At 41.9% G+C, this 13,775-nt stretch overlaps 1 protein-coding gene across 1 annotated transcript; it reads right to left on the bottom strand.

The window, feature by feature from the left end:
• Positions 1–8,594: 8,594 nt before the first annotated feature.
• Positions 8,595–13,535, bottom strand: LOC105916748. The gene is made up of 6 exons (XM_021309936.2): positions 13,411–13,535; positions 12,440–12,717; positions 9,577–11,433; positions 9,414–9,491; positions 8,810–8,869; positions 8,595–8,733 (listed from the first exon to the last, which is right to left on the bottom strand). The coding sequence occupies exons 2-5, from the start codon at positions 12,708–12,710 to the stop codon at positions 8,853–8,855; spliced, it is 2,223 nt and encodes a 740-aa protein (XP_021165611.2). The 5' UTR covers positions 12,711–12,717; positions 13,411–13,535; the 3' UTR covers positions 8,595–8,733; positions 8,810–8,852.
• Positions 13,536–13,775: the final 240 nt, after the last annotated feature.

Here is a 13,775-nt window from a genome sequence, read left to right as displayed (position 1 = left end):
TAGGTTATAATAATGGCAAAGATGCACCATTACAACAACAAAACCAGAAAAAAATACCAACGCCTATTCAACCTTCTTAGCATATGCATTCCAATCTGCAGGGGTTGGAAATGGAGCAGATCTCATCCTTTGTATGGTGTCCCAGCCTTTTTAATTAAAGACAGTTTTTATGAAAGTCTGGGATTTTTTGGGGGAAAACAGTGGTGGTTCCTGTATGGATGCTGTCCTAGGTGAGCCTCTCTATCTGTATCTTATGTGAGATACACAATGTTGGGTTCACGACAATTACATGATAACATAGTGAAAATGTATTTTTCTAGTTTTTGAAGTAAGAATCTCCTTTTTTTCCAGTTCTGTTTCATCCTTTCTGACCGCCAGAGGACGGTGCTTAGCACCTGGTTATGTACATGTACGCAGCACAGTCTCAAGCGCCGAATATGCAGGACCCAGTATTCAGCCAGACAAGCAGAGGTTTGGTAAAAGATAGTTTATTTACAAAAAGAGGAACAGGCAGAAACAAAAATGTGCATCAAGCCAAAAACAGAACGACGACGTCCAATAACCAAAGGCAGACCAAAAGCAGTCACAGGCGAAACTAATAACCAAAACAGGGAACAGGCTAACTCAAAGTCAGGCGGCCTCAGATAACCGGAGGCAAATCGGGTCAGATCTACAGGCGTAGATCTGACCCGAGGGAGAATGCTGGACTAGACACACCAGAGCACGGAATATTCTAGCACTGAACAGAAATGGGTAAAACCGAATCAGGCTGGCTCAGAAATGCCGAGGCAATTGGGTCAGATCAACAGGCAAATGCAGAACACAAAATACAGGACTAGGCTCACCAAGAGGTACTACACAAGGACACGGAAAAATCTGGCAACGAACAGAGGAGTGAAGCAGGTATAAATAGAGGAGTGAGCAGGTGAACAGAGTAGAAACTAATTACAGGAAAACAGGTGGAACTAATCAAAGGAAGGGAAGTGACTGACAGAGAACTGAACTGATAGGTTGGTGACTGGAGACTGACAGGTGAACAGATCTGACTGGCTAGTGACTGCTGACAGGGGAGTGACAAACAAACTGATTGGGTGGAAACAGAGAAGTGAGCTGGCAGGTGAACAGAGCTGAACTAAATGCTTGCTGAACACAGACTGATAAAGTAATAAAGTAAAGTGCAAAACTAAAACTAACACAAAACCCGTGATACACAGAGGTCGAGAACATACCAACAAAGACATGCCATTGGACGTGACCTGGGTGACATCAGCGGTACGCTTTTATACCCGACGCACCCAGCACTGGTTTCTTTTCTACATTCTCGCTTCATGCAGAAGTTGGATACACATTTCTCTGTATTGATTTGGTCACTTGTACCCTTGCAAAGATCCGTTTGGAGTTACGTGCTGCTGATGATGTCCTCCAGACATTGCTTTAGTTTGCGTGTGGATGACTCTCTTCCCGTGCTGTGATACCGTTAGTAGAGACAGCTATTGTTGTTGTACCCTTTTTATATTATATTCAGCTGTGAGTGATTCCCACCCTGTGCTGGTATTGCTACCATGATGTTAGCTCTGTTGGGACACAGCTATAATAGCTGCTTGGCTCCACTGAGCATAGAAGATGTGCCCACTTATTTAACACAGGACTTCAGAGCTCTTAGTTCTATGCGTGATGTGGCCCAATACGGTTTTAACCGTTTTCCATTTGTTGACAGCATTATTGCAAATCTGGTAGTGGCTCTGGCTGATGCTGCCCAGCCTGATTCCCCCTGTCCACAACCCCAAGTCAGGGTCACTGATGAGCTCCTCTGAAAAAGCTGTGACATCGCAGCTCAAATTGGTGGTTTTGGTAACTCCTCCCATTGGGCCCTTGGCGAAACCTTGACCGGTTTCGCTGAGTTTCCCACTGCCGCATCTTTGGATCCTTGGGGGGCATAGGTGGTAAGGCCTGAGTCGAGGCATCTGGCACCAAACCACTTTTCCCCAGCTCATCTCAGAAACTGGAGGGCCATTGTTTCAGACCAATGGGTGACTTCAACCTTGCTCAGGGGCTACAGCATTCAGTTCAAACGTTGTCCCCCAAAGATCACTGAGGTAAGAATGACAGTAGTCTCAGATCCAGTGAGGTCTGCAGCCTTAAGGCAGGAGATTTTGAAACTTTTGGGGAAAGGGGCTTTTGAACTCCTTCCATGGAGTCTGTGGATGAAGAGAGCAGCTGTTTTTACGTGCGTGTCGTATTTATTTATTTTTTTCCGAACAGTACAACTGCAGTACTCAGTTGACACAGCAGATGGCAGCATAACAGCCTCTCCATTAATAAGCATTGAACAAATTACTTCTTCATATTTCAACACTCCCACTTAATTTTTACAATGGTACTAAGATAGTGATGAAATAAATCTTAACTCAACTTGCAAGACTAACCTATTAGTTCCTTTTTTCGTTTATAGTTTACTTATGTCTTGCTATACAAAAAAATATTGTGAACTGTGACGGCTCCTGCCAGCAAGGCCGTAAACAGTCTTGCTGGCAGGAGCGAGACGTTTAGCACCATGGACAGTGCACTGTCGTCTGTGGGGGATGACAGCGACACGGATGGGTTGGATAGCGCTCTGATTCATGGGCTTCTTAAAAACTCTGAAACTTTGGGTAAGTTGGACACGCTGTTGGTTCACTTACCTGCATGTTGTGCTAAACAGTTAGCAGAGTTGATAAGAGAATTTCCCTGTCTATTTTCAGACACACCAGGTCCCACACATTTGATTGAACACGATGTAGATGTGGGAGACGCTAAACCAATAAAGCAACGGTTTTATAGAGTGAATCTGGAAAAACACAAGCATTTGGCTGCAGAAGTAGATTATATGCTTTGTAACGGGATTGCAGAACCAAGCATGTCCAGTTGGGCTTCACCATGTATTCTGGTCCCTAAATCTGATAACACTCTGTTTTTTTTGCAAATCGCACACTGGTAATAGTGTTACATTTTCGAAAATCTGAGCAGAAACACAGAGGGGGGGGGGGATCATTTCAAATGTTTTATTAATAAATAAAAGTTTTATTAATAATGGTTAGCTACCAGGTGCTCTTTCAGGTAGCTAGCTAGATCCAGTAGGTTAGACTATTGTTTTTAAACTTGCGCCATCTACTGTCGGGACTCAGGAGTCGGTATTAGTTTACTTTAACTGCTTTGAGCAGAAAACGTAATAATACTCTTAAAAAAACAAACAAAAAAATTCATTTACAAATGTGAAGGACACAAGACATGTATTATCAATTTTGAAAAATCCATAATATTCAGGGGTTAAATCAAAAATAATCAATTTAACTGAAAACATTTTCTAGTCAGCCCATATATTCCCAGGGCCGTGGACGTCATGCCACCTTAGTAAGCTCATTTGCTTATTGTGCAAAGTCCACTTTACCCAAATCTGGTAGTTCCATTGACAATTCCTGTATCTCTCCCATCTTCCAGCTTCAGAGCCTTTGCACCATCAAGGACAGCCCTCTGCATAATCTCCTTCATTTACACATCCATAACATCACCTGGTTAACTTTCATATTTGCAGCATCAAGCAAGTTCTTTCTTCGCACTATTGCCAAACTGGTCCACAGTCCACTCACCTTTCCGCTTTACAATTTCAAAACCCTCCATAAACTGCAGCTAATTCAAAAGACAGCAGCTTCATCATTACATCATCTTCTTCACACCTGTACATTAACTCTACTGTAACGTTCAATATAAATCAATCCTATATACTCTGTGTCCCCACCTCTCGCTCATTGACTGCTGGAAATGGTCAACAGCCCCTCCACTACCTTCTTTGTTCCAGAAAAGCGCAGGTGGAATAATATTTATGATTTTTTTACTTTTTCCAAATCAGACCCAGTCAAACCGGGACATCGTTTCACATTCCGACCCTCCTCCTTCTTCTTCTTAAAAAAAAAAAAGGCGCGTCATGCTAAATTAGCCGAGCAAGAGCGTTACTCTTTCAGCTTTAAATAAAACATAACAGCGATAGACACACTTACCGAGGGAAGTTGTTGTCAGCTGTTTTATGCACTGAACTTTCTGACCTGCTGGTTTGCATAAATCCAAAGAAAACCTTTGACCACCGCTACTTTCATTCATGCATCTGCGGTCAGTTTGAGATGTCCTTCCAAAAGTTAAAATGATTGAACACCGATGAACCTCAAACTGGTAGATTTCCGGTTTGCAAAGACCCGCCCTACTCTCCTTCTGATTGGATACCAGCTCTACCAGATTTCATTGGTTGAGCGCAGCTTATGTTTAAAATCTTGAATAAAAAGTCTACACGGAACATTTTGCGCTCATTTTCCAAATGACAAAAGTCCCTCACAGCGACGGAGAACATTAAACCCCTGATAATATTACTTATTCAGATCAGAGGGGGAGGAATGTATCCCCCCCAGGGATAAAACATGAATGACCAGAGGGGGGGACGTCACAACCAGAGGAGGGGGAAAATCCCCCCCATCCCCCCAGCAAATTGCACCCAGGCTATTACAAAACCAGACTTTTTTCTATTGCCGAGAATGGAGAATTGCGTCGACATGGTTGGTTCTGCTAATTTTGTTGGTAAATTTGACCTCTTAAAGGGTTACTGGCAGGTGCCACTGACGAGGTGCGCACGGGAAGTATCTGCATTTGTTACACCTACAAGCTTGTATTCATATACTGTAATGCCATGTGGTCTGAGAAATGCACCGGCGACGTTTCAAAGACTAATGAACAGATTGGTTGGCGACATGACTGGTTGTGCGGTCAACTTGGACGACGTGGTGGTGTACTCGGACACATGGTAAGAGCACGTGGAGCGCATTCGGGAGCTTTTCACTCGTTTGGCGGGGGCGAGGTTGACGGTCAACCTGTCCAAATGTGAGTTTGGGAGGGCGACTGTTACCTATTTAGGTCTTGTGGTTGGCCAAGGCGAGATCCGCCCTGTTGCAGAAAAGGTTCAGGCGGTAGAGCAGTTTCCTGTTTCAGCTACAAAGCAGGAGCTAATGCGTTTTCTTGGGCTGGTGGGATATTACAGATGTTTTTGTTAAAACTTCTCATCTGTGGTGGTGCCTCTGACAAATTTGCTGCGTAAGGATGTCAAGTTTGAGTGGTCTACCCTTTGTCAACAGGCTTTTGAGCAGGTGAAAAGACTCCTCTGTGCTGCTCCGGTGTTGGCTGCTCCATGTCTTAAACATCCGTTCCAGCTTTATGTGGACGGCAGTCACGTGGGTGCTGGCGCTGTCCTTACACAGACTGATGATCTGGGTATTGGCAGGCCGGTGAGCTATTTTTCAAAAAAGTTCAATAAGCATCAGTTGAACTACTCTGTGATTGAGAAGGAGACATTTGCTTTGATCTTAGCCCTAAAACATTTTGATGCTTATTTAAGTGGTGGCGCTAACATCGTGGTGTTTACAGATCATAATCCGCTGACGTTCCTGTCTTCACTGAAATGTCCAAATCAGCCGTTCCACCCGTGAAGTTGTGTCAACGAGGTGTCAAGGTGTCACTGAAGTGCCAGGTGTGTCAGAGGTTCAGCGCACCAGTGGACCTAGAGGTTGCCGAAGCTCCAGTGTGCCGCGGAGGACTAGGGTTGATCCAGGGGACCAGCAGAGGCCAGGACCCAACCAAGAGCGAGAGAAGACCAGGCGGAGGGAGCACATCTTTGGCTGCTGCGCGTTATCCCTTAATTTAATAAATGCCTCTGAAGGGCTAAAAATCGTTTCTGTTTGCCTGGTTTTGTTGCAGCCATTTAAGCCGGGTCGTAACATCAACTTTATAATGAAAACAACAGAGCAAGACATTCTATCACAGATTTACATTGGAAAAAGTCCAATCTTTTTTCTAAAATACTCAAACTTCTGTCTTGCAAGAGGCTTTGTCAAGATATCTGCCTTCATGTCATCGGTTGAACAATATTCTTACGTGACTTCGCCATTCTGCACACATTCACAAATGTAATGGTAACGGATGTCTATGTGCTTGGTTCTTGGATGGTTCACTGGATCTTTTGCTATTGCAATGGCTCCTTGGTTGTCCTCCAGAATCACTGTAGGCTTTGTGACCATACCAAAATCATTCAGTAATCTTCTCAGTCATGCACCTTCTTGAGCTGTTTGACTGAGAGCAACATATTCAGCTTCTGCTGTTGAAAGTGCAGCCATTGCTTGTTTTTTTGCTTAGCCAGCTCACTGCTCCTCCACTGAGTAGAAATATGTTCCCTGTTGAATGGCGGTTGTCCTGATCTCCAGCCCAGTCAGCATGAAAGAAACCACTCCAATCTTTGTCCCCTGAACAGTCATACTTTAGAGCAAGATTAGCAGAATCCTCTTCACAGCAGTCAGATGTGCAGTATTTGGATTTGCATTCAACTTTGACACTGCACTTGCTGTTTGTGCTATGTCTGGTCTTGTCATTGCCGCATACAGTAGACTTCCAACTGTGGACTGCTATGTGCTTGGATTGACAGGATTACTGACAGCATCATCTTTTTTTCAGTTTTACACTGATGTCAGCAGGGGTTGCAACAGGATTTTCTTTATCCATCCCATATTTCTGAAGAATGGTTTCAGTGTACTGTTTCTGGTGAAGAAAGATGCAGTTGTTTGCTTTGTCCTGATTAACTGAGATGCCGAGAATGTAGGACAGTTCACCCAAGTCCTTCATTTTGTAGCACTCTTGGAGAGTCAATTTTACCTTATCCATGCTTTCAGTTGACTGTAATCAGCATCAGATCATCTACATAAACTGCAATTATCTCCAGCTTCTGTGATGATCTCACAAACACAGGGATCCGAGGTACTCTGCTTAAATCCAAGATCTATCATGAATTGTGTGAACTCTTTGTTCCAAAGAAAACCAGTGGTTGAAAACCAAATCCAATACCTAATGCTAACCAAACAAAGAGAACACCTGCTCTTTGCCCTCTATCAAAATGGCCTAACCAACAAATCACCTCAGCAAACTGAATCAACATAAACCTACCAAAATTGATAAAACTCCTCAACTACCACCAAACCAACTTAATGCACCACCCAAAAAGAAAAAAAACTCACAAACAATCAAAATACAAAGTGATCCAAACTAAGTGACAACTAATGCCAATGTCAATTTAACGAGCCTCAGTATTGCAGGAACCAAAGTGCAGGAACCAAAATTTGAGAAGATCGGGTATAGCAAATAAAGAAAATGGAAAATAAAACATAGCCAAAATATTAGATGGCACCTTGAGACATTTTTTGTTGGAGAAAAGTGGAAATAAAAAAAAAAAAAAAAGAGACATTTGATATTGTTTTTTAAATATTAGTTTATTGAATTTTTTCACAACTTGAATAGCTGCTGTGGGGTAAAAAAAAAAAAAAAAAAGGAGCAGACAGGAAGCATAAGTGGTTGCTCACTTTTCAGGAAATAGCCACGTTCAGATAAAAAAAAAACAAAAAACGAATAAAAAAAACATTACTGGCTGTTTTCATGCATAGGGCGACTATGGCTGAATGGTTGTATTACAATTGGAAAATTGTGGGTTCTGTCACATGTCGATGTGCGCCTGGACAAGGCACTTGACCCCAAGTTACCTACCGATCTGTGTGTTGATGTATGAATGTGTACATCTTAGCGAGTGTAACTGGGTGAATGTGGCTGTAGTGTGAAGTGCTTTGAGTGGTATGACCGGAAAAGTGCTAAACATGTTCAGTCCATTTACATTTTACTTTGCATCCATCAATAAAATTTAGCAAAGCCCTCTTCTAGTTCAGACAGTAGAGGAACCCATAATCTACGTTCCATTCTTGACAACCAGCTGAGGTTCTACTTAAAACATTAAGAGGATACTGAGGAAGTGTTACCAGATGTGTCAGATGTATCCATTCATGTTATATACACAACATTGCAGTCATTAAGCAAAAACATTTAGTTTCTGCCTTTTTTTCTTCATATGGGTTGATCTTCCTTGTTAGTCCGAATCCTTACAAAAAACCATCAGCAACCCATTTCTCAGTATTTTAGCAAACTTAGTCATACACCTTGAAGAGACATACAGTAAATACTTGAAGCTGATGCCAACAATACAAGCAATGTGCTGACGGTTGCCATGATTACACAGCTACTCCATTACTTTTTGTGCAGCCAAAGTTGAAATAAGCAAGTTTCTTTCTGACCCTAATTTCAAGCAAACCCCCAGCTTCCAAGCAGGTGACGTACACACACTACTACTCTAAACCAGCCAGGTGAGATGATATCGCCTCTGAGTTGAGTTTCAACCACCTAGATGAGCTTGATTAGTGCTACTGCTATGAAAAGTGAGGGAGTGGAAACTTTTTTTTTTTTTTTTTTTTTTTTTTGCCCAAGTGGAAGTTTGGGATATGAATGCAAAAGTATGCCATCTTAAGCAAAGAGTTAGAGTAAGATAAAGTGGATGTTTGCCAGCAGAATATCTCTGAGCTGAACTCCAATAGATGCAACTTAAGACTTCGTTATAGTTCATATAAAACGATGACATCTTTGCACTGGTCAAAGGCATAATACAATTGCAGTATTTAAAAAAAAAAAAGTATTTTAAACAAGGCAGTTTAATTTTAAACTTTATTTACTTAATGTATACAAAACACACATTCAAAACAGATAAAAAGCCATTTCAAGTTTAAAAACAGGCTGTTTTCAAAACCCACTGTTCTCTTGAGGCTGGTCATTAATATTGGGGGTTTCTCCCACCTGCAGAAAGCAAAATATTAAACAAGTCCTCCCTCCCGGGTCCAGCAATCCAGAGAAAAGCAAGCAAGGTTCTCACCTTTTGATTTCCCTCCTCTACAGTATCCACTATGAGCTTTCTGTTAGTTAAACTGCCATTCTGCAGGGACAAAGAACAGTTCAAAAGAATATCAGGATAAGCAAAACTGCAAATCTCCCCAAAGGGATCAAATTCACTAACTTAATCATCAGCTTCAACAAGCAAAAAAAAGTCAAGCTTAGTAGTTTAGCAACACATTTGTTGGTGGGTTAACACAGACTCAAATACTTTAAAAAAGCAAAAACTAGCTGTTAAAGAAAGCTGGTTGTGTTCTGTGGAGTGCTCTGGGGATCCTGGAGATGAAGCTTCATAAACAGAAGGACAACCCTGAAGCTCCTCTCCACGTGACAGCACTAACATTGCTGTCTATCACTGACTGAACATGGACTAAGTGTCTTCTGCCCATCTCATCTTCCAAGAGTCATATATAATGACTGACAAAAAAAAAAAAAAAAAAAAAAAAAAAAAAAAAAAAAACCCTTCTATAGTTGGAGTTACAATATTTAAGAATTCTGACAGAGTTGCTTCTTGGGTAGTTTCCAGATCGCTGCAAGGCTCAAGGGAACATACTATAGCTGGTAATGGTTTGATGTGATTGTATTACCTTGACCTGTGCTTCTCCACTGACCATTCTTCCTTTTCTGCATATGTCCATTTCTGCCATAAATTTTCTTCTTCATATCTGTGAGAAAACATTTGAGTTCCAGTAAGTATTTTACTGAATAGTCAAAGTAAAACTTTATTGCGAAGCAAAAAAAAGTTGGTACCTGAGGATTTAAAATGAAGTCTTCTATGTGTTTCAGTGTTCTTATTCTGCCCCTCACATAAACACTTTTGCTCATGGAATGCATTACATTGGACACCAAAGTCCACTAAAGTTCCCTTTGATGGGGACACTTCAGTCTTAGCTGGAGCGCCGTCATCCTCGGTGTCCACCCCATTCAGTTGGACGGCTGATGAGGGAATTTCCTCTGCTGCAGAGCTAAGGGACATTTTTTCTTCAGAGGAGGAAAGACTTGTCTGCTGCAGCTCATTTAAACAGAAGGATTTCTGGTTCGGACTGTGACTAGAATCATGTTCAGAAGACCTGTTTTCATTCTCATCCCTTTCAGAAGGAGTAGATATGGCTTTATCTGGCGAGGCACAAGATGACAAGACATTCTCTTCTGAGGGAAGCATGCTTTGACTTTGTTCTGCCTCCACAGGGTCAGACTCTACCTTTTCAATTTCTGTTCCCGTCTCATTCACAGGACTCTGCTCTTCTTGTTGGATACCGGAACAGAGACAACTTTCTGACATTTGAACACTGGAGACACAGGACAACAAGCCACAACTCTTCCTTTTTTGATCAACCATCGTGTCATTTTTGTTTGAGTCTTCAACATGTTTAGCTTCCTCCATCACTTCATTGACTTTAGGTCCCAACAGGCCATTTTCTAACAGCCACTCTCTGGAAGGGATAAAGGGGGGCAGAGATTCCACAGACCAAAAGGACTCATTAAAATTTCTATTTGCCTGACAGCTACTATCAGACATATGAGGTGCAACATCGGAGATCTCGTGCAGATATCTCCCAGAGTGGTTTTCTTGCCACTCAGCTGTGTTGTTCTGGGAAGAATTTTGCCAATATTGCACTTTATCTCTGAAACTTAATGAGGGCCTTTCCGAAAAACTTGCCTCTGTTGGTTCCTCATGAGTACTACACTCCAGGAGGGTGTCAATCATGGGATAAGGGAGTCGAAGGATCCTGAATAGAACTTCACTTCCTTTCAGACTTTGCATACCCTCAGTAGTAGCAGTGCTGACTCCTACAACAGAACCAGTGTTTGTCTCAGTGGAACTAAGAGATGAAGGCTTTTCAGGCTGAACCTCATGCTTATGAGACAGCTGATCACCGTTCCGGGACAACTCCACATCTTTTTCCAGCAGTGAAGTTTGTGGTGTTCCACCGCCCCTGTTCATCAGAACACCAGGAGCAGAGACACGTCTTTCTTTAAGGACCACGTCATTGTTTTGAGAAGAGCAAGACACAGGAGCTACGCCATCTGGAGAACTCAACCACAATGTGTCTGTGCCATCTTTAAAAAGAGAGTCAGGGACAGGCTCCTGGTCAGGTAAGGCTTTCTTCATGACCGAGTCTTCCCCGGTGCTTCCACAAGATTCAACAGCCTTTGATCCTATAGGGCGTTTCTGAGAGCCGGATTTGACTGTGGCATTTGTGCACGGCTCATTGATGTTCAATTCTTTGTCTTCTCTGCAGGGCAACTTACAGTTTATCAACTCCGTTAAGGTTTGTTTTGGGGAACTTAAGGCTGGGGAGCATGGAGGGCTTGAAAATGTTCCTCTCCCAGACTCTGAGCCCACATCATACCCATGTATGCTCCTTGGTGCTGACTCAGTTTGAACTTCAGAATTCACAGTTTCTCTTCCAGGGATACAATGATTTGGGGGGATTCTGGACATCTGGTAAGGGTTTTGATTGGTTGCACCTTGAGTGTGGGCCTGAGGGTGGTGCAAACGCCTGTAGTCAACTGGTGGAACAGGAGGGTGAGGTAGAAAATATCCTGGCATGTCCATATAAGGGGCGGGGGGGAACGGTGGAGGAGGTACAACCGTACCATAGCCTAAGAGACAAAAACAGATGTTGCAATTAAAACGCTCTGCAATAAATGTAAAAAAGTTGCACTTCATATCATGACTTTAGGGGTTTAATGTAGACTGTGGCAGTAGTTCCAAAAGCCTCTAATCTGTACCATGAACTTTTGTTTTGTTCTTTAAGTGGTAAAAAGCTACACTGCATGATTGATTGATTTATATAATGCTTTAAAAACAACCAACTAAGGTCACCAAAGCACTTAACACAAAACAAAAATATCCAGCCATAAAAGCATACAAGACAAAAATAAAAATCCCATAAAATGCCACCATGCTACTGGGTATTAAAAGTCTGTCTGAAAACAAGAAGTCTTGCGCTTGGATTTAAAGATGCCTGCTTCTGGGGGAGAGTGAAAGTCTGAAGGAAAAGCCCTCCAAACGGTGCTGTCACTAACGATGTCCGGTCGCCCCAATTCTTAAGTCCAGTCCTTGGAACATCTAATAAATGTTTATTTGAGAAGCTCAGAGATCCGTCATGTTCAGAAAAATCAGCCATTCAGATATATCGGCTTTTAAAAAAAAAGGTCAAAATCAGTTCTAGAATTGAGAGGAAACCAGTTTAGAGCGCATACAACAGGGTGATGTGCTCGCTGTCAGAGGCGTTAGTTAAAAGACATGCAGCTGCATTCTGAACAAGTTGAAGCCGTTTAAGAGTAGAGAGACTGCAGTAGTTGAGTTTCAAACTAGTAAAAGCATGAACAGCCTTCTCCAATCTGGGACCATTTAAAAAAGATTTAGCCTTGGTCAGAGCACGCCGATGATTAAAACATTCTCGACCACAGCATCAATTTGTTTGTTGAATTTAAACTCCTACTCAAATATTCCCTGTAAGATTTTAACTCTGCTATTAAAGAGGCAAAGCCCAGAGGACTATGGTCCATTTCAATGATAATAGCTTTCTGAAGTTTTCTATGCACAAGTTCAATCTAACGTCTAAACGACATACTGCTATTAAAATAGGAATTCACCACTCACCCATGCTTGGGAAGCCTGCAAAGGGGTTATAGGAGAAGGGTGTGGGCCACTGGTAATGAAGTAAAGGGGGAGGTGGGGGTGGATGAAAGTACATGACAGGCCGGCCAAAGATGGGATGCTGGAAAAGTGAACGAAATCCTGGGTCCTGAGCAGCACCATGGGGACTTGGATCCTGCTGCACAGAGGATGCCATGCCACCGTTAGAATGAAGGTTTGGGTTCCTTCCATCACGTTCTGAATGGGCTGGAAGTGGTCTGTTAAATGCTGCCATAATTACACTGCAGGAATGGGAAAGTAGAATTAGTCGCGCAACACTGTTCTAGACAACGAAAACCAGAATCCACTCTAAAGAGCTTCACTACATATCCAATGAAGTTTCAGAGCACAGAATACTTCTGGGGAAAAACTAATTAGAAGCAACCTAACTGTCTGCTGGGTTCAGTTTATAGCTGACCATTAAGATTATATATATATATATATATATATATATATATATATATATATATATATATATATATATATATATATATATATATATATATATATATATATATATATATATATAATATATATCTCAATTGCCCCTGTATTGAACTGGCCTCATTAGGAAGTTTAACTCTTTAAAGTGAAATTATTTCTCAACATTAAAAAAGTCCACCAAACCAAATAATGGCAGCAACATTACTGCGATGTCGTTAAAGGATTTACATTTCAACAACTTGTGCTTCCCAGCTATCCAGTCTTGGAGTCAAACAGGTTTTTAGGATGGAAACAATCAGGTGTGGAACATTTCATCTATTGCCAAGATGAATGTGAACAAATATTGTTAGTGGAAAAAAATAAATGATTTAAGATTAACAGAAAGGTGAGGTTTGGTGTAAGCATGGCATAAGATTAATAGGGTTCTGACACCAACATAGAGCCATGCACTTTTAGGAATACAACACAGACTACAGAAAGAGTCCCTTTACCTCGCTGGAAGTCGGACGCAGAACACTGAGCAGCGCAACAGTGAAACATCAGGGCTGCTACACCTGCCATTAAGTAAGGTAATCAGCAGCGCTGCAGTCAGGATCAGCTGATAATGTTGGAGCCAATCAGACACCGGCATCACAGTGTGCCATTCTGCAATTCAAACAGTTGATGGCGCTTTTAGTCACGTAATAAGTCAAGGTTTTTTGTTTCTGACAAACGTCTGCTGCTGCTTGTACCCAACAACAGAGATTTCTCTAGAGGGACAACAAAGATAGGGTGAAATACAGGCTACTGCTGTACAGTTGGAACCTTATCAATACTGCATACAGTATACTGAATAACTGTTAACTAATTTGTTTAA

This window comes from Fundulus heteroclitus, chromosome 5, assembly GCF_011125445.2.
Source record: "Fundulus heteroclitus isolate FHET01 chromosome 5, MU-UCD_Fhet_4.1, whole genome shotgun sequence".
Classification (NCBI taxonomy): Eukaryota; Metazoa; Chordata; class Actinopteri; order Cyprinodontiformes; family Fundulidae; genus Fundulus; species Fundulus heteroclitus.
Note: the sequence above shows the minus strand (reverse complement) of the source record. Positions and strands in the feature narration are given on the sequence as shown.